The 19958-nt window shown below is 43.7% G+C and overlaps 1 protein-coding gene across 3 annotated transcripts in view; it reads right to left on the bottom strand.

The window, feature by feature from the left end:
• The window catches only part of DDX24 (DEAD-box helicase 24), a 36620-nt gene that overhangs the window by 1716 nt on the left and 14946 nt on the right, over window positions 1–19958 (bottom strand). The window contains exons 4-8 of one of the 3 annotated variants that reach the window (XM_021000289.2): window positions 15205–15358; window positions 13445–13960; window positions 12343–12418; window positions 8209–8397; window positions 2761–2890 (exon numbers count right to left, since the gene is read on the bottom strand). In XM_021000289.2, coding sequence (XP_020855948.1) covers window positions 2761–2890; window positions 8209–8397; window positions 12343–12418; window positions 13445–13960; window positions 15205–15358 — 1065 coding nt within the window. The remainder of the gene's footprint in view (window positions 1–2760; window positions 2891–8208; window positions 8398–12342; window positions 12419–13444; window positions 13961–15204; window positions 15359–19958) is intronic. The other 2 variants (XM_021000290.2, XM_021000291.2) reach the window with 2 other exon arrangements.

Below are 19958 nucleotides of genomic sequence, written 5' to 3' on the forward strand. Positions count from 1 at the left end.
GTCTTTCAATAAATGGGACTGTGGTCCTAAGGGAGAAAGATTAGGCTCCTCTCCTGACTTTGCCTCTCAATTTCCAGACTTGGGGAGAGGCCCAAGCCAGCTAATTAACATTCCCCTCCTGGCTCTGCTCCAGACTTTCCTCCACCATTCCCCTTGCTCTGGCACCTTCCACACTTCCCCTTTTCTATCTAGACTATAAGCTTCTTGAGGGCAAGCCTATCTTTTTTTCTGTTTGTAGTTTGTATCCCCAATGCTTAGCACAGTGCCTCACACATAGTAAGTATTTAATACATGTCTGTCACCTTGCCTCAATATACAGATTCTCAGGAGAAATCTGCCTAGAAAAATCACTGAACCCACAGGGGTAGATGAGATCAGAGAGAGGCTATAGAAAGAGAAACAGCTCATTCTAAAGGGAGCAGAGCTCTAGCACAACAGCTTCAGAAGATGCAAGGTCATGTGAAGGAGAGAGGGATGGGAGAGACTTGGGCATGTCTGTGAGCGGCAGGGCAGGAGCGAGGAGATAAAGGACAAATTAAGATAGATGAAAGGGTAAGAGTGAGGGACAAAAAGACAATCAAAGGGGCACGGTTCAAAGGAGAGAAGATGGGATGGAGCACAAGTAAAAAAAGACGTTCTTGACGAGAAGGGCCACCTCTTCAGAGACAGGAGCAAAGGAGAAGAGAGCCAGGAACCAGGTGGAGGGGTTCTGAGGGAAGGACACTGTGCCTCTACTGCCTCAAGTTCCTTAGTAAAGGAGGAGGGCAGGGCCTCTACAGAGAGGGTGGGGAAGGAGGTGACGTAAATGACCTACAGAGAGAAACCTCTCCTGTGTGTGGGAGTCTACAGGGAAGAGCCAAAGGACTGCTATGCTTAGGACACATAATGAATGGTCTGATTTCCTCCCCGGGCTTCAGTTTCCTCAGCTGTAAAACAGGAGGGACAAACTAGTGCAGAATCATGAGGAGTTCAGATTTCCCAAGTGCCTTCCTCACAATACATTTGTGGGCTACACTAGAGGAAGCCATTATCATCCCATTCTACAGATGAAAACTGAGGCTCCTTAGAGGTTATGAGATCTATTCACATAATCAATGCTCGAGGGGGTCTTCTAACCCAAGTAACCCGACTCCAAATCCAGCATGCTTTTTTGCTATATATCACAGGGCCTGTAAGAACTCCTGCCCTGACATCTTGCAGGAAGCACTGTGTAACCCTGATGTAATACATAAATGTAAGTGTTAGTTACTATTACTGGCCATGAAGCAAGAGAAACTGGAACATTAATGTATTATTAACAATACCAGCATTTGTGTAGAGCTTCAAGATTTGCAAAGCACTTTAAATATGTTAAACTCGTGCAACCTGACAAGGTGGACCGGTGGGCGCTATAGATGCTGTTATTATCCCCATTTTACAGTTGAGGAAACTGAGGCACCCAGAGATTAAGGTTCAGTTTAAACTCTACCTTAAGTTAAGGTTAAGTGGTTAAGCAATTTGCCCTCACACTAGCTAATAAATGTCTGAGGAAGAATGTGAACTAAGATTTTCCTTCCTTACTGAAGGGGGAATGGAACAATATTAAACAGCCACTTCCTATGTGCCAGGCACTGTGCTAAGCACCTCACTGGAGCCTTACAACCACCCTGGAAAGAAGGTACTATTATTATCCCCATTGTACAGGTGAGGAAACTGAGGCAGCTCTAGTTTAAATGACTTGCCCAGGATCACACAGCTAGTTGAGTGTCTGAGGAGGAACGTGAACTCAGATATTCCTGACTCCAAGTCCTACACACTCCAGGTACTAAAGGGGGAAGGGAACAGAATTAAATTGTTGCTATTGTCCAGCCATTTTGCAGTTGGGTCGGACTCTTTGTAACCTAATTTGGGGTTTTCTTAGCAAAGATACTGCAGTGTTTTCCATTTCCTTCTTCATTTTACAGATGAGGAAACTAAGGCAAACAGGGTTAAGTGACTTACCCAGGGTCACACAGCTACTAAGTGTCTGAGGCCAGATTTTGAACTCAAGAAGATGAGTCTTCTTGACTCCAGGCCTGGCAGTCTGTCCACTGGGCCATTTAGCTGCCCCAACAGCATTAAACAGGTACCTCTTATATGCCAGGCACTTTGCCAAGCCTTTCATAAATATTATCTCATTTGCTTCTCAAAACAACTCTGAGAGGTAGGAGCTAGTTACCATTTTATTTTACAGTTAAAGAGACTGAGGCAAGCAGAGGTTAAATGACTCTCCCAGGGTCACACTGCTAGTAAGTAGCATCTGGGGCTGGATTTCAACCCAAGTCTTTTTGACTCTAGGTCCAGTGTTCTAGGTACTACACCACCAAACCTTCCACCGAGCTCTAGAAAATCCAGATTCTAGTCTTGACCCTGACATAGAGTTGCTCTGTCACCCTGGGTTCATCACTTCCTTTATCAGAGCCTCCCTTCTTGGTAAAATAATGAGGGTTGAATGAGCTGACTTCTAAAGGTTGCCTCCTACTGACATTCCATGTCCTCTGATAACATAAAACTTGACTGTTTTCCACTTGTGCGGGCCTGAGCTCTCTGGGCAATTAGTCTGACCTTTTCCATCCCTCTCCCCAACACTGATTTCTAAGGTCCCTTTGCAGCCTTGCCATTCTGTTCTTGTTCTACAAAGAAAGGCAGCCCCCAATCCCTGTTGTGTCTGGCCCCCTTCAGCATGGACGGACCCCACCAGACAAGAGCCCGACTCCCCACCCCTGAGGGCCCTCTGCTTGCCTATGAATACATCATCATCCAGATCTATTTCAAGAGCGTCAGCAGCCTGCTGGAACCAGGCGTTGTGCTGCTTTGCTCGGCTATTGTAGTATTCTTCCTTCTCGATCTGTCGTGCTAAATTTACTCGCTCCTGCAATAAAGCAGAGACAATTTTCACGCTGGCACAAAGTGCCGTGTTTATTATGTATGGCATCTTGCTGGCCTCGCAATTTCAAAAGCTTTCAGAAGCAGTGGTCAGCCAAGGGCATCTCAGAATGCATCAAAGGGCATTTTAAGTTTAGTAAAGCCAGAACAAAAACACAGCCAAGAGGAGGAGGCAGACACACACACACACACACACACACACACACACACACACACACACACAACCAAACATTACAGTTAGAAGGGAATGACAATACAGAATATATGTATAGATCTGTTCTGAATATACTTATATTCTGTGCTCTCAATGTGGTGCAATCGATAAGAGTGCTGAGCCTGGAGTCAGAAAGACCTTGGTTTCCTCATCTGTAAAATGGGGATAATAACAGCACCTACCTCCCAGAGGATCAAGTGAAATAATACTTGTAAAGCACTTAGCATAGCAGGTATTATATAAATGTTAGCTAGTAATAGTTGTAGTAGTATTAGTAGTTGTAGAAGTGATGGTGGTAGTGGTGGTAGTAGAGGTAGTGGTAGTGTTGGTGGTGTTGGTGGTTGTGGTAGTACAATGTAAACTCTTTGAGAACAGGGACATTTTTTTCCTTTGTATCCCTAGCTCCTGGATTAATAAATGTTTATTGATTAACTGAGAGAGCATAAAATGCTATCACAAGAAATCAACTCAGAAGCACAGAACCACGTTTTACAGATGGAAAGGGACTTAAGAGATGACCTAGTCTAGACCCTGCATTTTACTGAGGAGACTGAGGCCCAGAGACAGAAACTGATTTGCCCAAGAACAAACAGTGATAGCACCAGAACTTGAACTCATATCTCAAGTGCCAGGCCAAGGTTTTTTTTCATTAATCTCCCACCATCCCTAATACACAGTTTTATTACCTAAAGCTTTGAAAGAAAATCACGAACCTGCATTAACTTTGTTCCATGAAGACTTTCTTATGCCCAGGGTAGCAACCAGAGCTCAATTCAATTCAACAAAGATTAAGTGTTCACTATGTGCCAGGTACTGTGCTAGGTGCTGGAGATAGAAAAGCAGAAAATAGTCCCTGCCTTCAGGAAGCTTACCTTTGATTGGGGGAGGAAGGGAGGAACAACCATGGACACAGATAAGCAAATGTAAAACATACAGAAAGTGAGTATAAAGAAATATGGGGTAGGGAGGAGATTTCCAGCAACTAAGATGAGAGGCAGAGGAAGGGATGGGGAACATTATCTTAAGCATTTCATATGCTTTTCAGAAGCCATTCTAAATGCCTCCACATCTTGTATTGTATGCATGTGTCCCATCAGGCACTTTTATTCAGTGCATGCCCCGAACACTTACAAATCTGGCTAAAAAGGTTTGTAAAAATAAGCCTTAAGCAAGAACATTGTATTAATTTGCTTGGAGACCCACACAGTTTCTCTGGCACTTTAAAAGGCCTGAGCTATTATGGCTCTGCAATGAGCAGCAAATTCCCACAGTTGGGCATTCAAGAACTCTAATTCTCTGGCAATCAAATGCCAATGGCTTAATCTGGAACTTCCCAACTCCCAACACTCAGTGCCTTAATTCTGAGCTCGTCAGGGGACAAGAAACAGGCGTGTAAACATCTTGGCTCTTCTACTTTCCACCTTTCTGTTGACATGGCAGAGACTGTCTCCCTGGGAGATGATGTGGGCATACGTGACGGATCTCAATCATAAGCCAGGGTTCCAGAAGCTAGAACACCTTATGGATTTTAGGTAGAATTCACGGAGTCATAACTGGAAAGTACGATGAGCATGTAAACAGAGGGCAAACCAAGAGGGTAGATCATCAGAGTGCACTGGAAAGAGGGCTCAATTTGAAGTTACTCAGAGGACCTGAGTTCAAATTCTAGCTCAGCCATTTGCTAAGGAGTAACCTTGGGGAAATCAGTTTACCTCCTGGACCTCATTTGTCTTATCTATAAAAATTAGAGGGCTGAACTAGATGACTTTCAAGATCCTTTCCAGTTTCAAATCTAGGATTCCATGATTATTTCCTTTACTCACAATGCCAGCAGTGAAGGAGACCTAAGTCAATCTTCTTCATTTTGTAGATGGGAAAACTGAGGCTCAAAGAGCTGACGTGATTTCCCAAGTTCTCACAACAGTAGGGAGATCAAGTTCTTACGGTTTATAAGGCAATTTACATTAAACAGCCTGATTGGGATAGGAGGCCATGTGCTGCAGAATTAAAGGGAATATATCACACATTGTGGAAAAGAGCAATGAACAAGTGTTTACTGAGCACCTACTATGTGCCAGGAACTGTGCTAAGTACTTTACAAATATTATCTCATTTGATACTCACTATACCCGTGGGAGGTTAAGTGCTATTACGATCGCCATTTTACTGATGAGAAAACTGAGAGAGACAGAAGTCAAGTGAACTGTCTAGGGTCTCAGAACTAGCTAATAAGTAAACAATTCAAATTTGGGGCCACTTTTGAACTCAGGTCTTCCTGACTCCTGTGTACCACATAGCTGCCTCCAAGACAACCGAGTTTTAGTTTCACATTTGCTACTTAACAACTACATGACCAGAGACAAGTGACTTAACCTCTCTGAGCCTGTTTTCACATCTGTAAAATGAGGATAATAAATCCAACATGTCAGCAAACTGAGACCTTCTTTAGACTTTCCTGCTTTGTCTACACCACCGGGCTGTTGTAAGGCTCAAGTAAGAAGTGAAAGAAAGCATCTGTAAATCGTAACTTGCTGTAGAAATGTAAGCTTTAATTAGAAGGTGGCATCATGTGGTAGAGTCTTGTCCTAAGAATCAGAAGACCTGAATTTTGGAGAAAAATGCTGCTAACTGCTATGTGACTCTGGAGTAAATCCATGGCCTCCCAGGACCAGGGCGGACTCAGGCTGGACCCTAAGTAGGACGGAGTCTTTTTCTTCCTAGCTATAAAGAAATGTCCTGAATTAAAGTGTTCCTCACTATGCCCCAAAAGGCCATAAAACTGTGCACGCCCTTTGATCTGGCAATACCCCCACTAGGTTATCTCCTAAAGAGATCATAAAAAAGAGAAAAGGACCCACATGCACAAAAATATTTATAGCAGCTCTTTTCACGATGGCAAAGAATTGGAAACTGAAGGGATGCCCATCAATTGGGGAATGGCTGAACAAGTTGCGGTATATGAATGTAATGGAATACTATTGTCCCATAAGAAATGATGAGCAGGTGGACTTCAAAAAACTTGGAAAGACTTTCATAAACTGATGCTGAGTGAAGTGAGCAGAACCAGAACACTGTACACAGTAACAGCAACATTGTGCAATGACTGATTTTGTTAGACTTAGCTCTTCTGAGCAACATAATTCCAAAAGACTCATGATGGAAAATGCTACTCACATCCAGAGAAAGAACTATGGAGTCTGAATGCAGATCAAAGCATACTATTTTCTCTTTCTTTTGTTTTTTCTTTCTCATAGGTTTTCCCTTTTGTTCTGATTCTTCTTTCACAACATGACTAATGTGGAAATATGTTCAATGTGATCATACATGTATAGCCTATATCACATTTCATGCTATCTTGGGAAGGGGGGAAAGAAAGGAGGGGGAAATTTTTAAAACTAAAAATCTTATAAAAGAGAGTGTTGAAAACTAAAACTTAATTAAGAACAAATACAAAAACAAAAACAAAAACAAAAACTTTCTCCCCCAAGTCTTAGAGAGCAGCCTAGGTCCCTGAGATGTTACGTGCCCAACGTCACACAGCCAATGTGTCAGAGGAGATGGTTCTTGAACCTAGGTCTTCCTGGCTTCAAAAACACCCATGTAGGTGTCTCATTAACAATAATCATGATAATAATGACAGACAGCAGACTTTAATATGTTTTGCTATTGATCACCAGCCAACAGGCATACACCAGAACATGATGGGAGGACTTGACGACAGGATTAGTCAAAATGAAACCATGAACTTGACATAATCTTAGCCGAGTGGCCTTGGGCAAGTCATTTCAACTCCTTGGGCCTCCGTTTCTTCACTTGCAAAATGAAGATAAGCTCTACTTTGCCCTGACTCTCGTTCTCATGGGATTTTTGTGAGTACATAAAAGTCCTATGCAGTAGCAGTAGTAGTAATATTGCATGTGCATAGTAGTAGCAATAGTAGTAAAAATAATATTGTGAGTATGTGGAAATCCTATAGTATTAGTAGTTGTTGTTCAGTTGGTTTTTGGTCATGTCTGACTCCTCATGACCTCACTTGTGGTTGTCTTGGCAAAGATACTGGAGTGCTTTGCCATTTCCTTCTCCAGCTCACTTTACAGATGAAGAAATTGAGGCAAACAGGGTTAAGTGACTGATCCAGGTTCACACAGTTAGCAAATCTCTGAAGCCAGATTTGAACTCACCAAAAGGAGTCTTCCTGATTCCAGGCCCAGTAGTCTACCTACCTAGCAGCCCTATATTAGTAACAATTGTTGTTGTTGTAGTAATATTATGAATATGTGAAAGTCCTATAGTAGTAGTAGTAATAATAATATTGTGAGTACATGAAAGTCCTATGGTGGCAGTAGTAGTAGATATTATCTATTGCTCCAACTAGCTGCCCTGTATTAGGAGTCTTGAAGTAATAATAATATTGTGAGTCTATGAAAGTCTAGCAGTAGCAACAGTAGTAATATTGTGAGTACATGAAAGTCCTACAGTAGTAGTAGGTGGCTTAGTGGATAGAGTGCTGGGCTTGGAGTCAGGAAGAATCATCTTCATTAGTTCAAATCTAGCCTGAGATACTAGCTATAAGATCCTGAGTAAGTCTGAACCCTATATGAATGGAACCCTATTTGCCTCAGTTTCCTCATCTGTAAAATGAACAAAATTAGTAGTAGTAGTAGTAGTAGTAGTAATATTGTGATTATATGAAAGTCCAATGTTGTAGTAGTAGTAGTAGTAGTAGTAGTAGCAGCAGCAGCAGCAGTAGTAGTAGCAGCAGTAATATTGTGAGATATGAAAGCCTTGTACAGTAGCGGTAATAATAACAACAGCTAAATGTATACACACTTAGTATGTGCCAGACACTGTGCTAAGTGCTTGCTAATTATTCTCTCGTTTGGTCCTCACAGCCACCCCGAGGAGATGCTGTGGTTATCCCCATTCATGCTGCCCCTCAGTCAGCTACCCATAAGAGGAGGAACCACCACAGAACCCCCAGTTTGTTGGGGGAAAGCCTACAACCTAAGGAGACAGTTGTTGTAGTTGAAGCAGATGACATTTCTGCTGACATGGGGATTTTGTTGCTTTGGGGGTCTTTTTTTTTTTACCTTGATTGCTTTCATGCACTTAATTTCAATGGGAAATAATGGAATCTCCTCGTTTTTCTCAAGAGTCTTGTAAATCTTCTTGAAATTTATCATGTCATCTGGTCCAATTAGCAGCAAACTGAGACCTTCCTTAGTCGCTCGGGCTGTTCGGCCGCTCCGGTGGACATATATCTCTGAGGTTCGAGGGACCTTCAAAACAGATCAACATTAGGGACACTTGGGGTGGGATCAGAGAATGTTTATGTGAAGGCCAGAGCTGACCTTTGGAAGGATGGGGTACGCAGATTCTTCCGGTGAAAAATAAACACAGTTGTGGAATGAGTTAGCCTTTCCTAGAATCAGAGACAAGATGGCAAAATAACAGCTTCTACTTGTATAACATACATTTCACAAAAGGCACCATAGTGAAGGGGAGAGAGTGCCAGCCTTGGCACAGGAAAGGCCTTGTTTCAAGTCCCCCTTCTGATCCATACGCTGGTTGTGTGACCCAGAGCAGGTCACTTACTTAACCTCTCAGTAATCTAAGTCAATAAATTGCAAAAAGGTGCTGACCTGCACTGGTAGATGGAGTTCCCTCACCTGAGAGGTGCAGCCCCATCCCTATATTTGCAAAATGTTTTATGGTTTCTTCTATTAAAGTTCTCCTCTGATGCCTCACTGAGACTCAGAGGTGACCTTGGGCTCCTGGAGGACTATACTAGTAGCACTCAAATTCTAACAGGTCTATAACATGATGGACAGGCTTTGGGCCAAGGCCCAGTGATAGACTGTGTATCCATTGTCTGAATATCAGCCTCCGATAATAATCATTTGAATTATGGAGACGGGGCAGCTTCATGGTGAAACGGATAAGACTGCCAGGCCTGGAGTCAGAAAAACCTGACTTCAAATCTGGCCTCAGCCATTTACTAGCTGTGTGATCCCAGGCAAGTCACTTAACCCTGCCTGCCTCAGTTTCCTCATCTGCAAAACGAGCTGGAAATGGCAAACCACTTCAGTATCTTTGCCAAGAAAACCCCCAATGGGGTAGTGAAGAATTGGAAATAACTGAACAAGAACAAGAACAATCAGAGAGACTCACGACCAGGCCGTCCACAGGGTGATGAGTTTTTCAGCCACAACTCTGCAAGACCGCCTACTAAAGCATAAGAGGTGGGGGGAACAGGTAGATCCCTGCAGTCTCTGTAGGACTCAGAAAGCAAGTGACATATAGTATCTGCTCTGATCTTCAGAATAATCCTTTGAGGTACATTAAAGACAGACACTCCCCAGTTTATACAGAAGGAAACAGAGGCCCAGAGAACGAGGTAACTTGTCTGAGTGAGGGGGCGGGGACTCAAAACTCACATATTCCGATACTCTTTTTGCACCACAGCTCACTGCCTCGAACCACAATGGATGATTCCAAGTGCATGTGAGGCTCTGTGAGGTTTTTTAAAATCTATTTAAGCTCTTATAGTCCTGGGGCTGACCTCACTTCTACAGTGCCTAGAACTGCAGAGGCACAAAGGCACTAAAATGTGTTTTTTATGGTGAAGATGCCCTGCAGATATATTCCTCAATATTAGCAAAGTTCAAACTGAAGAAGAAAGAGGAATAAACTAGGAAACATATGTTCTGTCCCTGGCTCTGGTTACTTACTAACTGTGTGACCTTGGGCAAGTCAAAGGGCTGCAATTTCCTCCTAGAATTGGAAAATAAAATTGCTGTAGAAGTGATAAATAATCACCCTTTCTACCTCATAGGATTATTGTAAATGTCAGATTAACAACAAATAAGTTAATTAACAATTAACAAATTAACAAGGTTAACTAAAATCCTTCCATTCCTAACAGTCTGTCATTAGAGGGAATGACCGCAGCAATACATTCTTCTAGCTGGAAGGTACCTTAAAGATCATCTCTTTCATTCTCATCATTTTAAAGAAGACTACAGGAGGAAGAAATCTGAACGGCAACCTGGTCCAAACTCCTGCCTGGTAAAGGAAACTCCCAACAGGTCACCATCCAGCCTCTCTACTGAACATCTCCGAGGACAGGGGACTCACTAACAGAGACAGCACATTCCACTATCAGATAGAGCTAGAGCTGTTCCCCTAGATCCCTGACCTCACTGGCATGGGGAAGTCTTCACTGGTGGTAGTAGCAGTAGGAGTGGTGAAAGTAGTAGTAGTGGTGGTAAGTAGTATTGATAGTAGTGGTGGTATAATCATAGTAGTGGTAGCAGTAGTAGTGGTGGCAGTATTGGTAGTAGTAATAGTAATAGTAGGGTCCATAGTAGAAATGGTAGTAGAAGTGGCAGTAGTAATGGTAATGTTAGTAGTAGTGATAGTGGTGGTATAATAGTAGTGGCATAGTGGTAGCAGTAGTAGTGGTGGTGGTGGTAGTAATAGTAATAGTAGAAGTGGTGGTGGTAGTAGTGGTATTAGTAGTGGTAGTGGTAATGCTGGTGGTGGAGGTAATAGTAGTGGTAATAGTAGTAGTAGTAGTAGTAGCAGCAGCAGTAGTAGCAGTAGTAGTAGTGGTGGTGGTGGTGGTGGTGTAGTGGTAGTAGTTGTAATATAACAACTAGCATTTATATACAGCTTTAAGGTTTGCACAGTACTTGTTGGGGGCTGGTAAGAGATGTCGGAATGGAGAGGTAAAGGTGATTGGGGGCTGGCAGGGGACACCTGAATGGAGAGGTGACACCCCAGGAGTTGGGACCCGCCTCTTCTGGGATAGCTTGCGTGCTCAGCAGTGAGCTACGTGGCAATCCCGGATGAGGTGCTGGGGAGGCTCCGCTAATGGGTTGTTGGCACCGCCTTCGGGGTGGATCCTTGTAGCCTTCATGACCCGCCCTCAGATTATATAACGGGCTGAGAACAAAGGATCGGGGGGATCCTCCACAATAAAGAGCATACACCACACTCGCGTCCTGTCTGGTCCTTGAGCCCACCTTTCCCCCAGGGTGGGTCCGGAGACGTCCGAAGCCCAGCTCCCAGGGAAGGAGACGTACCTGAAGGGCCCGGCCCGGGTCAAGTACTTTACAAATATCTCATTTTATCCCCACAACAACCCTACCAGGCAGGTGCTATTACGATCCTCATTTGAGGATACTGAAGCAGACCAAGGCTAAGTGACTTGTCCAGAGTCCCAAAGCTACTAAGTGTTTCAGGTTAGATTTGAACTAGAAGGCAACTCCTAGATTTAGAGGGCTTGTTTTGAAGTCCCACCTATATAGCTCACTGTATCAACTTGGATAAGTCACAACCTCTCTAGGCCCCAGTTTCCTCTCCTGTACAATGAGGTGTGAGACTACAAGGCCTCTGAGGTCCCTTCCAGTTCAACATCTATGATCTGCTTCTCTAACTTCCACGTATGGATTCTAGTTTGGCCTTTCTGGAACAAAAGAAAACAAATCTAATTCCTCCTTCACATAACAATAGCCCTTCAAATACAGAAGGCCATTCCCCCTTCCCTATCACACCATCCTCACCCCCAGCACTGGTCTATTCTTCTTTAGGCTAAACATCCTCCACCCTCAGTTCCTTCAACTGTTACTACCCACTGGCACACACCAGTTTGCCAACGTCCTTCCTAAAATGTGGTCCTTAGAATTCAGCAACTTCCTCTAGATGCGGTCTGGCCAGGGCAAAGCATAGCAACGCTCTCACCTCCCCTGTCTGGACTCTTTGCCCCTCTCTATTACTGCCACTGATTATGGAGTTAGCTTTTTAGATTGCTATGTCACAATGAGACTATATTTAGTCTAACCCTATCAAATAACCTTGTTCTTTTCATGAGCAACTGCTTTTTTTTTTTAACCCCAGTATAGGGCTTTACCCTACATGAGATGGGAAGTTATCTAAAATATGTGAGTGATAAGAGGCATCTGAAATCAATGGTTTAGAGTGGAATAGAGTTTTCTAGCCTTTGGGGGGGATATTCTCTCCCTAAATAAATGTTATCAGTTATTGAGAAAAGGAAGCCATTTGCAGCTCCTAAGCTGGTTCTGTACCATCTGATGATCTTTCTGAGGTGTGCCTCTTCTCTCAGTACTGTACCATCTGATGATCTTTCTGAGGTGTGCCTCTTCTCTCAGTAACGTAGGCTGGGAATCACCACACCCACAAATGCCCCCACATGTGCTCACCTGATAATGGAGGACATGCTGAACATCTGGAATATCCAAACCCCGAGCAGCAACGTCTGTTGACAGAAGAACACCACTGTAGGGGAAAGGATGGTATTCAGTACCACTGAAAAGGAAAAATCCTGCTGCTGAGAACCACCAGTCCCTGGGTTAGTGTACACAGAGAGAACTGTTAAGGGGTCTTCTTGAAGTAATTTGCTATCTGAAGAAGCAGCAGGATACAGAGGGGAAAGACTACTGGTCTTAAGTATTATAACTCATTTTATACATTTATAAAATAAGCTATATAACCTGTGGCAAATTATGTAAACTTTTACCTCTCTGGGTCTCATTTCCTCATCTGCAAAATGAAGAAGTTGAGGCAGATGGTACCTACAAGTCCTTCTAGCTTTAAGGTTCTTTCTAGCACTAATATTCAGGACAATTCTAGTGTTAACATTCTACATTCTAAGTTTCTGTCTAGCCTTCACTTCACAAAGAGCACATTGAGTCCAGCCACATCTAACAATTTATGCTCCATGCTCCAAGGTCCCTCCTAGCCCTACCATTCCGTGTTTTATTGTATGAATGGCAATAAACAATTTGCTATGGAAACAAGCCACCCATTGATCTGACAACACACCCAGAAAGACACAGCCCATTCTAAGCCCCTTCTTTGGAACTGAGGGCTTGGAAGCTGACCTCGATAGCCTGCTCCTGTCCTACCTCACCCTCATCCTGCCCACAGTTTGAACTCTGCTATTACTGAAGAATCTGCAGGGCATCTTCACCGTAACAAACACATTCTGGTGCCCATGTGGCTCAAAGCAATTCCAGGGGCTGTAGAAATGAGGTCAGCCCCAGGACTGTAAGGGCTCAATTACACTGAAAAATACTCTCTCCTTTGGCTGGATGGAGTTTCACAATGAGTCAGTCATTGTTCAGCAAGGCTGCAGTGGCCGAAAGGCTACCTAGCTGGGGAGGCGGGGAGGAGGAAGGGGCAGGAGGACAGACACTTCAGAGGGACAAGACCGGCCCCACAGACAGAGAAGCTTCAGGTCCCTCCCTCAGGCTCTCCTGGCCTGTTATAAGGGGCTCAGGGCTGCCTCCACTGTCGGCTTACTTGTCTCGTTCAGCAAACCGCTCTAGGTTTTTTAGTCTTTGCTTCTGGTGCATGTTTGCATGCAAAGGAAGTGGACCTTGGTCCAGAATAGAGAGGAGTGCTGTGAGTCGTTTGATGCAGTCAATGCTATTGGCAAAGACCATGGTTCTCCCCGGGTACTGAAGCAGGAAGTAATAGAGATAGAAGTCCTTCTCTTCTCTGTCACAGTGGATTTTGGTCTCTGTCAGAGTCTCCACGGTGGCCTCTTTCCTTGTTAAGTCTATCACCTTTGGTTTTCCCCTCATCCCAATCTTCCGCATTAGCATGTCCAGCTTGCCCGTCTTGTCGATTTTCTTGGCGTTTTTCTTTTGAAACACTCTGGCAGGTGCCTGGTGGACCAAAGTCAGCGTGGCGGAAAACACAAATGTCTGTCTTTGCGGATTATACTGGCTGTCATTCAGCATTTCCAGCAACTGGGAGAGTTCAACAAAGTGGCCTCTTTCAACCATTCTGTCTGCCTCGTCAATCACAAGGCACCTGTCCAGGCAAAACATGGCTGTTAGTCAGGGACGCAGACCCATGCTCCATTCCTCAGGCCCTCAAAGGCACAGAAGGCTGACACCTTGCACAATCTCAAAAAACTACCTTCGCGATGCCCTAGCCTCTGCTTCTTGGATGCACAAAATCACAGACTCAGGATCTGAGGTCCCCTAAGCAAGAATCCCCTCTGCCATACATAGCCTTGATGTTATAAAAGACAGATTACACCATAAAACATGGTATTTATATGGCGGTGACCCAGCCTCTGACTTAAATCTGCAGTGAAGGAGAACTCACTATCTCTTGTGGAAGCCTATCTCACTCCAACTCTTAGGAAGTTTCTCCTTATGGGAAGCTAGGTAGTGCAATGCATAGAGTGCTAGGCCTGGAGTCACGAAAATTCATCCTCCTGAGTTCAAATCCAGCCTCAGACACTTGCTAATTGTGTGGCCCTGGACAAGTCACTTAACCTCTGTCTCTCTCAGGTTCCTTATCTGTACAATGATCATAGCTCCTGCCTCCCAGGGTCGTTGTGAGGATCAAATGAGATAATGTTTGTGAAGCCTTTAGCACAGTGCCTGGCACACAGTAGGCACTTAACAAACCCTGTCTTTCTTCTTCCCATGGGACAATTCTTAAGATACCTGGCTAAGTGCCACCACAGCCCCATTTCAATCTCTGTTCTCTAGGGTAAGCACACTCAGTTCCATCAACCAGTTTTTAAGCTACCTTGTCTTCAGTCCCTCATCATTCTTGACACTCTCCTACTTAGCAGTTAACATATCACCCTCCAATTACAGTCCACCCACAGGAGGGTACCAATGGGATGGACGCTCATCTCCCTCACCACAGACAACGTGTCTACTGATGCAGCCCGAGATGTGACAGCAGTTGTGGCTATTTTACACTGCTAACTCATGCTGAGTCTGCAGACCACTAGGACCCCCAGGTCTTTTTCAAATTAATCTAATCGCTGTCTCCCCTATACTGTATTCCTAGAATTGATTCTTTGAACCAATTTCTTTTTTTAACCTAAAATTCTGAGGCTAGCAAACATTGTACACATTGATAACGTCAGGGGAGCTCCAGTGAAGCCCTCTGGGACAAAAATGAGGCCTGTCATCCAGGCCATGTTACTAAATTGCTGGGAAAAAACCAGGGTAACTGGATAACCAGGTCACCTAATTAGGAACAGGTTGGATAGAGGGGAAGGAGGCAAGAGTTCACAAAGGCTCTTTTACCTGAGCTGCTTGAGATGTGAGAGGTGGTGATGCTGCTCTTTAATTAACTCCCACAGACGCCCAGGTGTGGCAATCACAATTTCCGGCCGGCAAGTCAGCATCCTTTGCTGTTTCTGAGGAGCCATCCCACCAACCAAGAGAGCAGTTTTGATGCCTAGAAGACAATATATAAGGATCTCGAGCATAATGGGGCTTCTAATTTGCTAGAATAATCAGTAGTGACACATAGTAGGGAGAGTTGGCCTCAAAGCCAGGAAAGCCCAGGCTCCAGTCTTGCCTTTGACCCATACCAGCTAGGCAACCCTGGGCAGTCACTCTCAGAATCCTAGGCAACTCTCTAAGACATTTAAGTCGCTAAGAAGAGACTACCTGCATTGGCAGGGGGAATGTTCTCACTTAGGGGTCACTTATGTTAATAAAATCATCAATCCCGTCCCTTTTCCTAATTACCCCTATGTAGATGCTGAGCATCTACTACACACCTAGAAGATGCAGCTCTCCAAGTCCACAAAGAGTACAGCCAATGCCCTATGACCCGGCTTAAAAGGATTTTGACCAGGCTCAAGATTTTGAGAATGTGTTAATATCTTAAGGATGGCATGAAAAGGGAGACAGAGGAGTCTGCTGACCAGTAAGACCATTTTCAAGTCAGGAGCACTGCGTGGAAAAGGTGACATTAGAGCTAGGCAGAGAAAGATCACTAAATTTCAGCTTTGGGAGGGATCTATCTTGGCAGCCATCTAAAGAGCTCGCTGTACAACTCACCCTGCAAATGGCGGGTCATCTAACCTTTGCTTTTAGACCTTCACTGACAGGGAACCCACTACGTCATATCTCATGGACAGCTCTCATTTTTAGGAAGGTTTTCCTAACATCAAACATAACTGAGCCTTCCTGCAATATTTTTTTTTGGCAAGTTCTTTTCTGTGGAGCCAAAGGCAGCCATGTGGCACAGTAGAGAGGGTGCCAGGCCTCTAGAGTTCAAATCCAGCCTAGGACACTTACTGACTGTGATTTTGGGCAAGTCATTTAACCTGTTTGCCTCAGTTTCCCTGACTGTAAAATGGAAATAATAACAGTACCTACCTAGCGGGGTTGCTGTGAGGATCAAATGAAATAACTGTAAAAGAACTTAGCACAAGGGCTGGTGGGTGGCACAGTGGATAAGCACTGCCCTGGAGTCAGGAGGACCTGGGTTCAAATAAGACCTCAGACACTAGCTATGTGACCCAGGGCAAGTCACTTAACTCCGATTGCCTCCCCACTCCCTACCCCAAAAAGTACTTAGCACAGTACCTGGCACACAGCACATGTTATAATATACATGCTCCCTGCCCTCCCCCTAAAAACAAATCTAATCCCTTTCCCACATGATAGCCTTCCAAATATTTAAAAGCAGCTGGCATGTCCCCCTGAGCCTTCTTTTCCCCAAACTACATTGGTCCCTCAACCAGTTTTTATATGATATTGGCTTTAGGCATTCCACCATTCTGGGTGCCCTCCTCAGTAACTGACCCACAATGCTGTAGGGAAGGTCTAACCAGGACAGATTAGCCCAAGATCACATTAGCTTTCTTGGCAGCCACATCACATGGCTGATTCTCACTGAGTTTAAGAATTCATTCAAACCAGGAAAAAATATTAACAAAGTTCATTTGGAAGAGCAAAAAGTCAGGAATTTCAAAGAAACCAAAAAAAAGATGTAAAGGAAGTACCTTAAACTACATTATAAGGGAGAACAGTGTTGAAGCATAAAAAAGATGATTTCGATTATTTTAAATTAAGAGCTATGTATGGAAGTGAATGAAAGTGCTGAGACTATAGCTAACATTTATCAATAATAGCTAACATTGAGATATCATTTTACACTTATCAGACTGATTAAAATGATTGAAGAGGAAAGAGAAAACTGTTGGAGGGGATGAGGAAAAACTGGGACAGTAATTCACTACTGGTGGAACTGTGAACTGATCCAGCTATTCTGGAGTACAATCTGGAATTATGCCCAAAGAGTCATTAAACTGCCATATCCCTTGGCCAAGCAATACCACTACTAGGTCTGTTTCCCAAGATGATTTGGGGGGGGGGGAAGAACCTACATGTTCTAAAATACTTATAGCAGCTCTCTTTGTGGTGGCAAAGAACTGGAAATTGTGGGGATGCCTGTCAACTGGGGAATGGCTGAAAGAGCTGTGGTATATGATTGTGATGGAATACTACTGTGCTGTAAGAAATGATGAGCTCAATGATCTTAGGAAAGAATGGACAGACTTGCATGAAATAATGAAGAGCAAAATGAACAGAACCAAGATAACACTAGTAATAGCAATACTGTTTCAAGAAAAACTGAGCAGCTAAGTCATTTTGACTATTTGTAAGTGCCCAAATTAATACCCAAGCTAATGACCTATAGATGAAGATACTACCTGCATGCAGAGAAAGAACTCATAAACAGAAATATGTATAGAATATCTTTACATATACATAGACATATTTGTGTCTAATGGTAGCCATAGGTGAGAGGGTGGGGAGAAAAGTTACATAATAAGTTTATTATACATTTAAAAGGAATAGCAAGTTGTACATAATAGATACACAATTTTATGAGCAATCCTCTTATTTTCTATTCTACTATGTTCTAGAAATGCTTGTTTAATTTCTTAAGTTCAGAATAAAGTAACAATAAAAAATAAAAATAGCTAACATTAATAGAACACTTTAGGATTTGCAAACACATATACAGAGAGAAAGAAGGGTCAAGAACAGAAATCAGAGAATATCCACTTTAAGGAATATTGGGATATGGAACAAGAGAGACAAAAAGGGGAAGGGAGAGGGAGAGGAAAAGAGACCAAGAGAAAGGAGAGAAGAGAAAGGAAAAAGAGGGAGGGGAGGAGAAAGGAAGAGAGAAAGGGGATGGAGGGAAGAGAGAGGAAGGGAGAGGGAGAGGAAAAAGTGGACGGAGAGAGGAAGGAGAGGAAAAAAGGGGGAGAGGGAAGGAGAGGAAGCAAGGAGAGAGAAAGAAAGAGGGGAAAGTAAGAGAAGGACAAAGGGAGAGACAGAGACAGATGAGGTTAATCCTATTTACCGCCGTGTCCCCAAAACACAGCCTCCACTGTAATCATCATGAAAGAGAAGGCTGGAGCCAAATCTGTGAAGGGTGTTGAATACCAGGGTGAGCAATCTGGATGCTACTGACGAGGCACTATGTCCACGGTAAGCACTTAATATATCAGCTTTCAAATGCCTACACTGAACAAGAACCACCCAGCCTTCCTGGGGCCAGAGCTGCCAGGAAGCCTAGGAGCTGCTAAAGGACCAAGGAGTTGGAAGGCAGGGCCCTTGACACTGACAAGGGGCTTGCTCCAATAAGAACCCTGAAGCAGCCCAACAAAGCCACCTGAGGACTGTCCACATGGCAGATGTGCGGGATTCCAGGTAACAGAAAGCAGAGGAAGGGTGGGACGGGATTGATCGTGGGAAAAACAAGACCTCAGTCCCTCTCTTCACACTCACACCCACACACTGCACAAGTTCCAAAACAAGGGGCGTGAATCTAAGAGCCCACTGGGAACTGAAGCGGCTGATACTTTCTTCATGTCTTTCAAGACGTTCTGCCTGAGGAGAAGACGGAACGGTAAAGAAGCCCCCTTTGGCTCTTGGAGCTAGAGCTAGTTTTCCTGACACGCAGGTCTAAACGTGGGACTCCCCCATTCAATCAGTTCCAATGGCTCCCTGTTGTCTTTAGGATCAACTCCATTAACTCATTTTAAAGCCCCGCACAAACTGTCCCCAAACAAGACCCAGACTCAATGGGTATTCTCCCACTCTGCGATCCAGCTAAACTGCCCTACTCTCTGTTCAGCACACAACACGCTCTGCTTCCATCTCTGAGCCTCTGCATTCACCACCTCCCTCCCTAGAATGCCTGCTACCTCACAGAGGTCCTCCCTTTTAAGATGTAGCTCAAATACCATCATCTACATGAAACCTTTCTTCATCCCCTCACCAGCTAAAGCTCTCCCTCCCAAACTACCTTGTATTTAACCATTTTGTATACATTTTTATTTATTAACTTTATGGTGAATATATTTGTATATGTACTTGTTATGTCCTCATCTATTAAAATGTAAGCTGAAGCTAAGGATTGCTTCTTTTTTTTTTGTGCTTGGATCCCCAGTGCCTAGGATGGTACTTTTAAATCCTTAATAAATAAGAGGACCAAGCCTGGAATCATGAAGACCTGAATTCAAATCCAGCCTCACATATTTACTAGCTGTGTAACTCTGGGCAAGCTACTTATCTTTGGTCAGCCTCAGTTTCCTGTATCCTGCCTACAGAATCTGTAAAATGAGGATAATCACAACAGGGTTGTTGTGAGGACCATGAACACTTAGCATACTGCCTGGTACACAGTAAGCACTACATAAATGTTAGCTATCATCATTATCATCCTGATTGATTAATCGACCGAAGGCACCTAAGGCCATCTAGTGCAACCTCTTCATTTTACAGATGGGGACACTGAGGTCTAGGGAGGTTAAACACCTTACCCAACATCACAGAGCTAGTAAACTGTGAAAACTACATATATTCCCTACCTGAGCCTACTCCGTATTTTATATATCAACCTAAGCCTTTTCTTTGTCTCTGAGTGAAGACACTCATGGGTTCAAGAGTTCAGTCTCCCTCTCTCAAGTTAGAGGCAGAAGTTTGGTTTTCTAATTGATCATTTTTAATTAAAGAAAAACTCT

Source organism: Phascolarctos cinereus, unplaced genomic scaffold (assembly GCF_003287225.1).
Source record: "Phascolarctos cinereus isolate Bilbo 61053 unplaced genomic scaffold, phaCin_HiC Scaffold_3;HRSCAF=262, whole genome shotgun sequence".
Lineage (NCBI taxonomy): Eukaryota > Metazoa > Chordata > Mammalia > Diprotodontia > Phascolarctidae > Phascolarctos > Phascolarctos cinereus.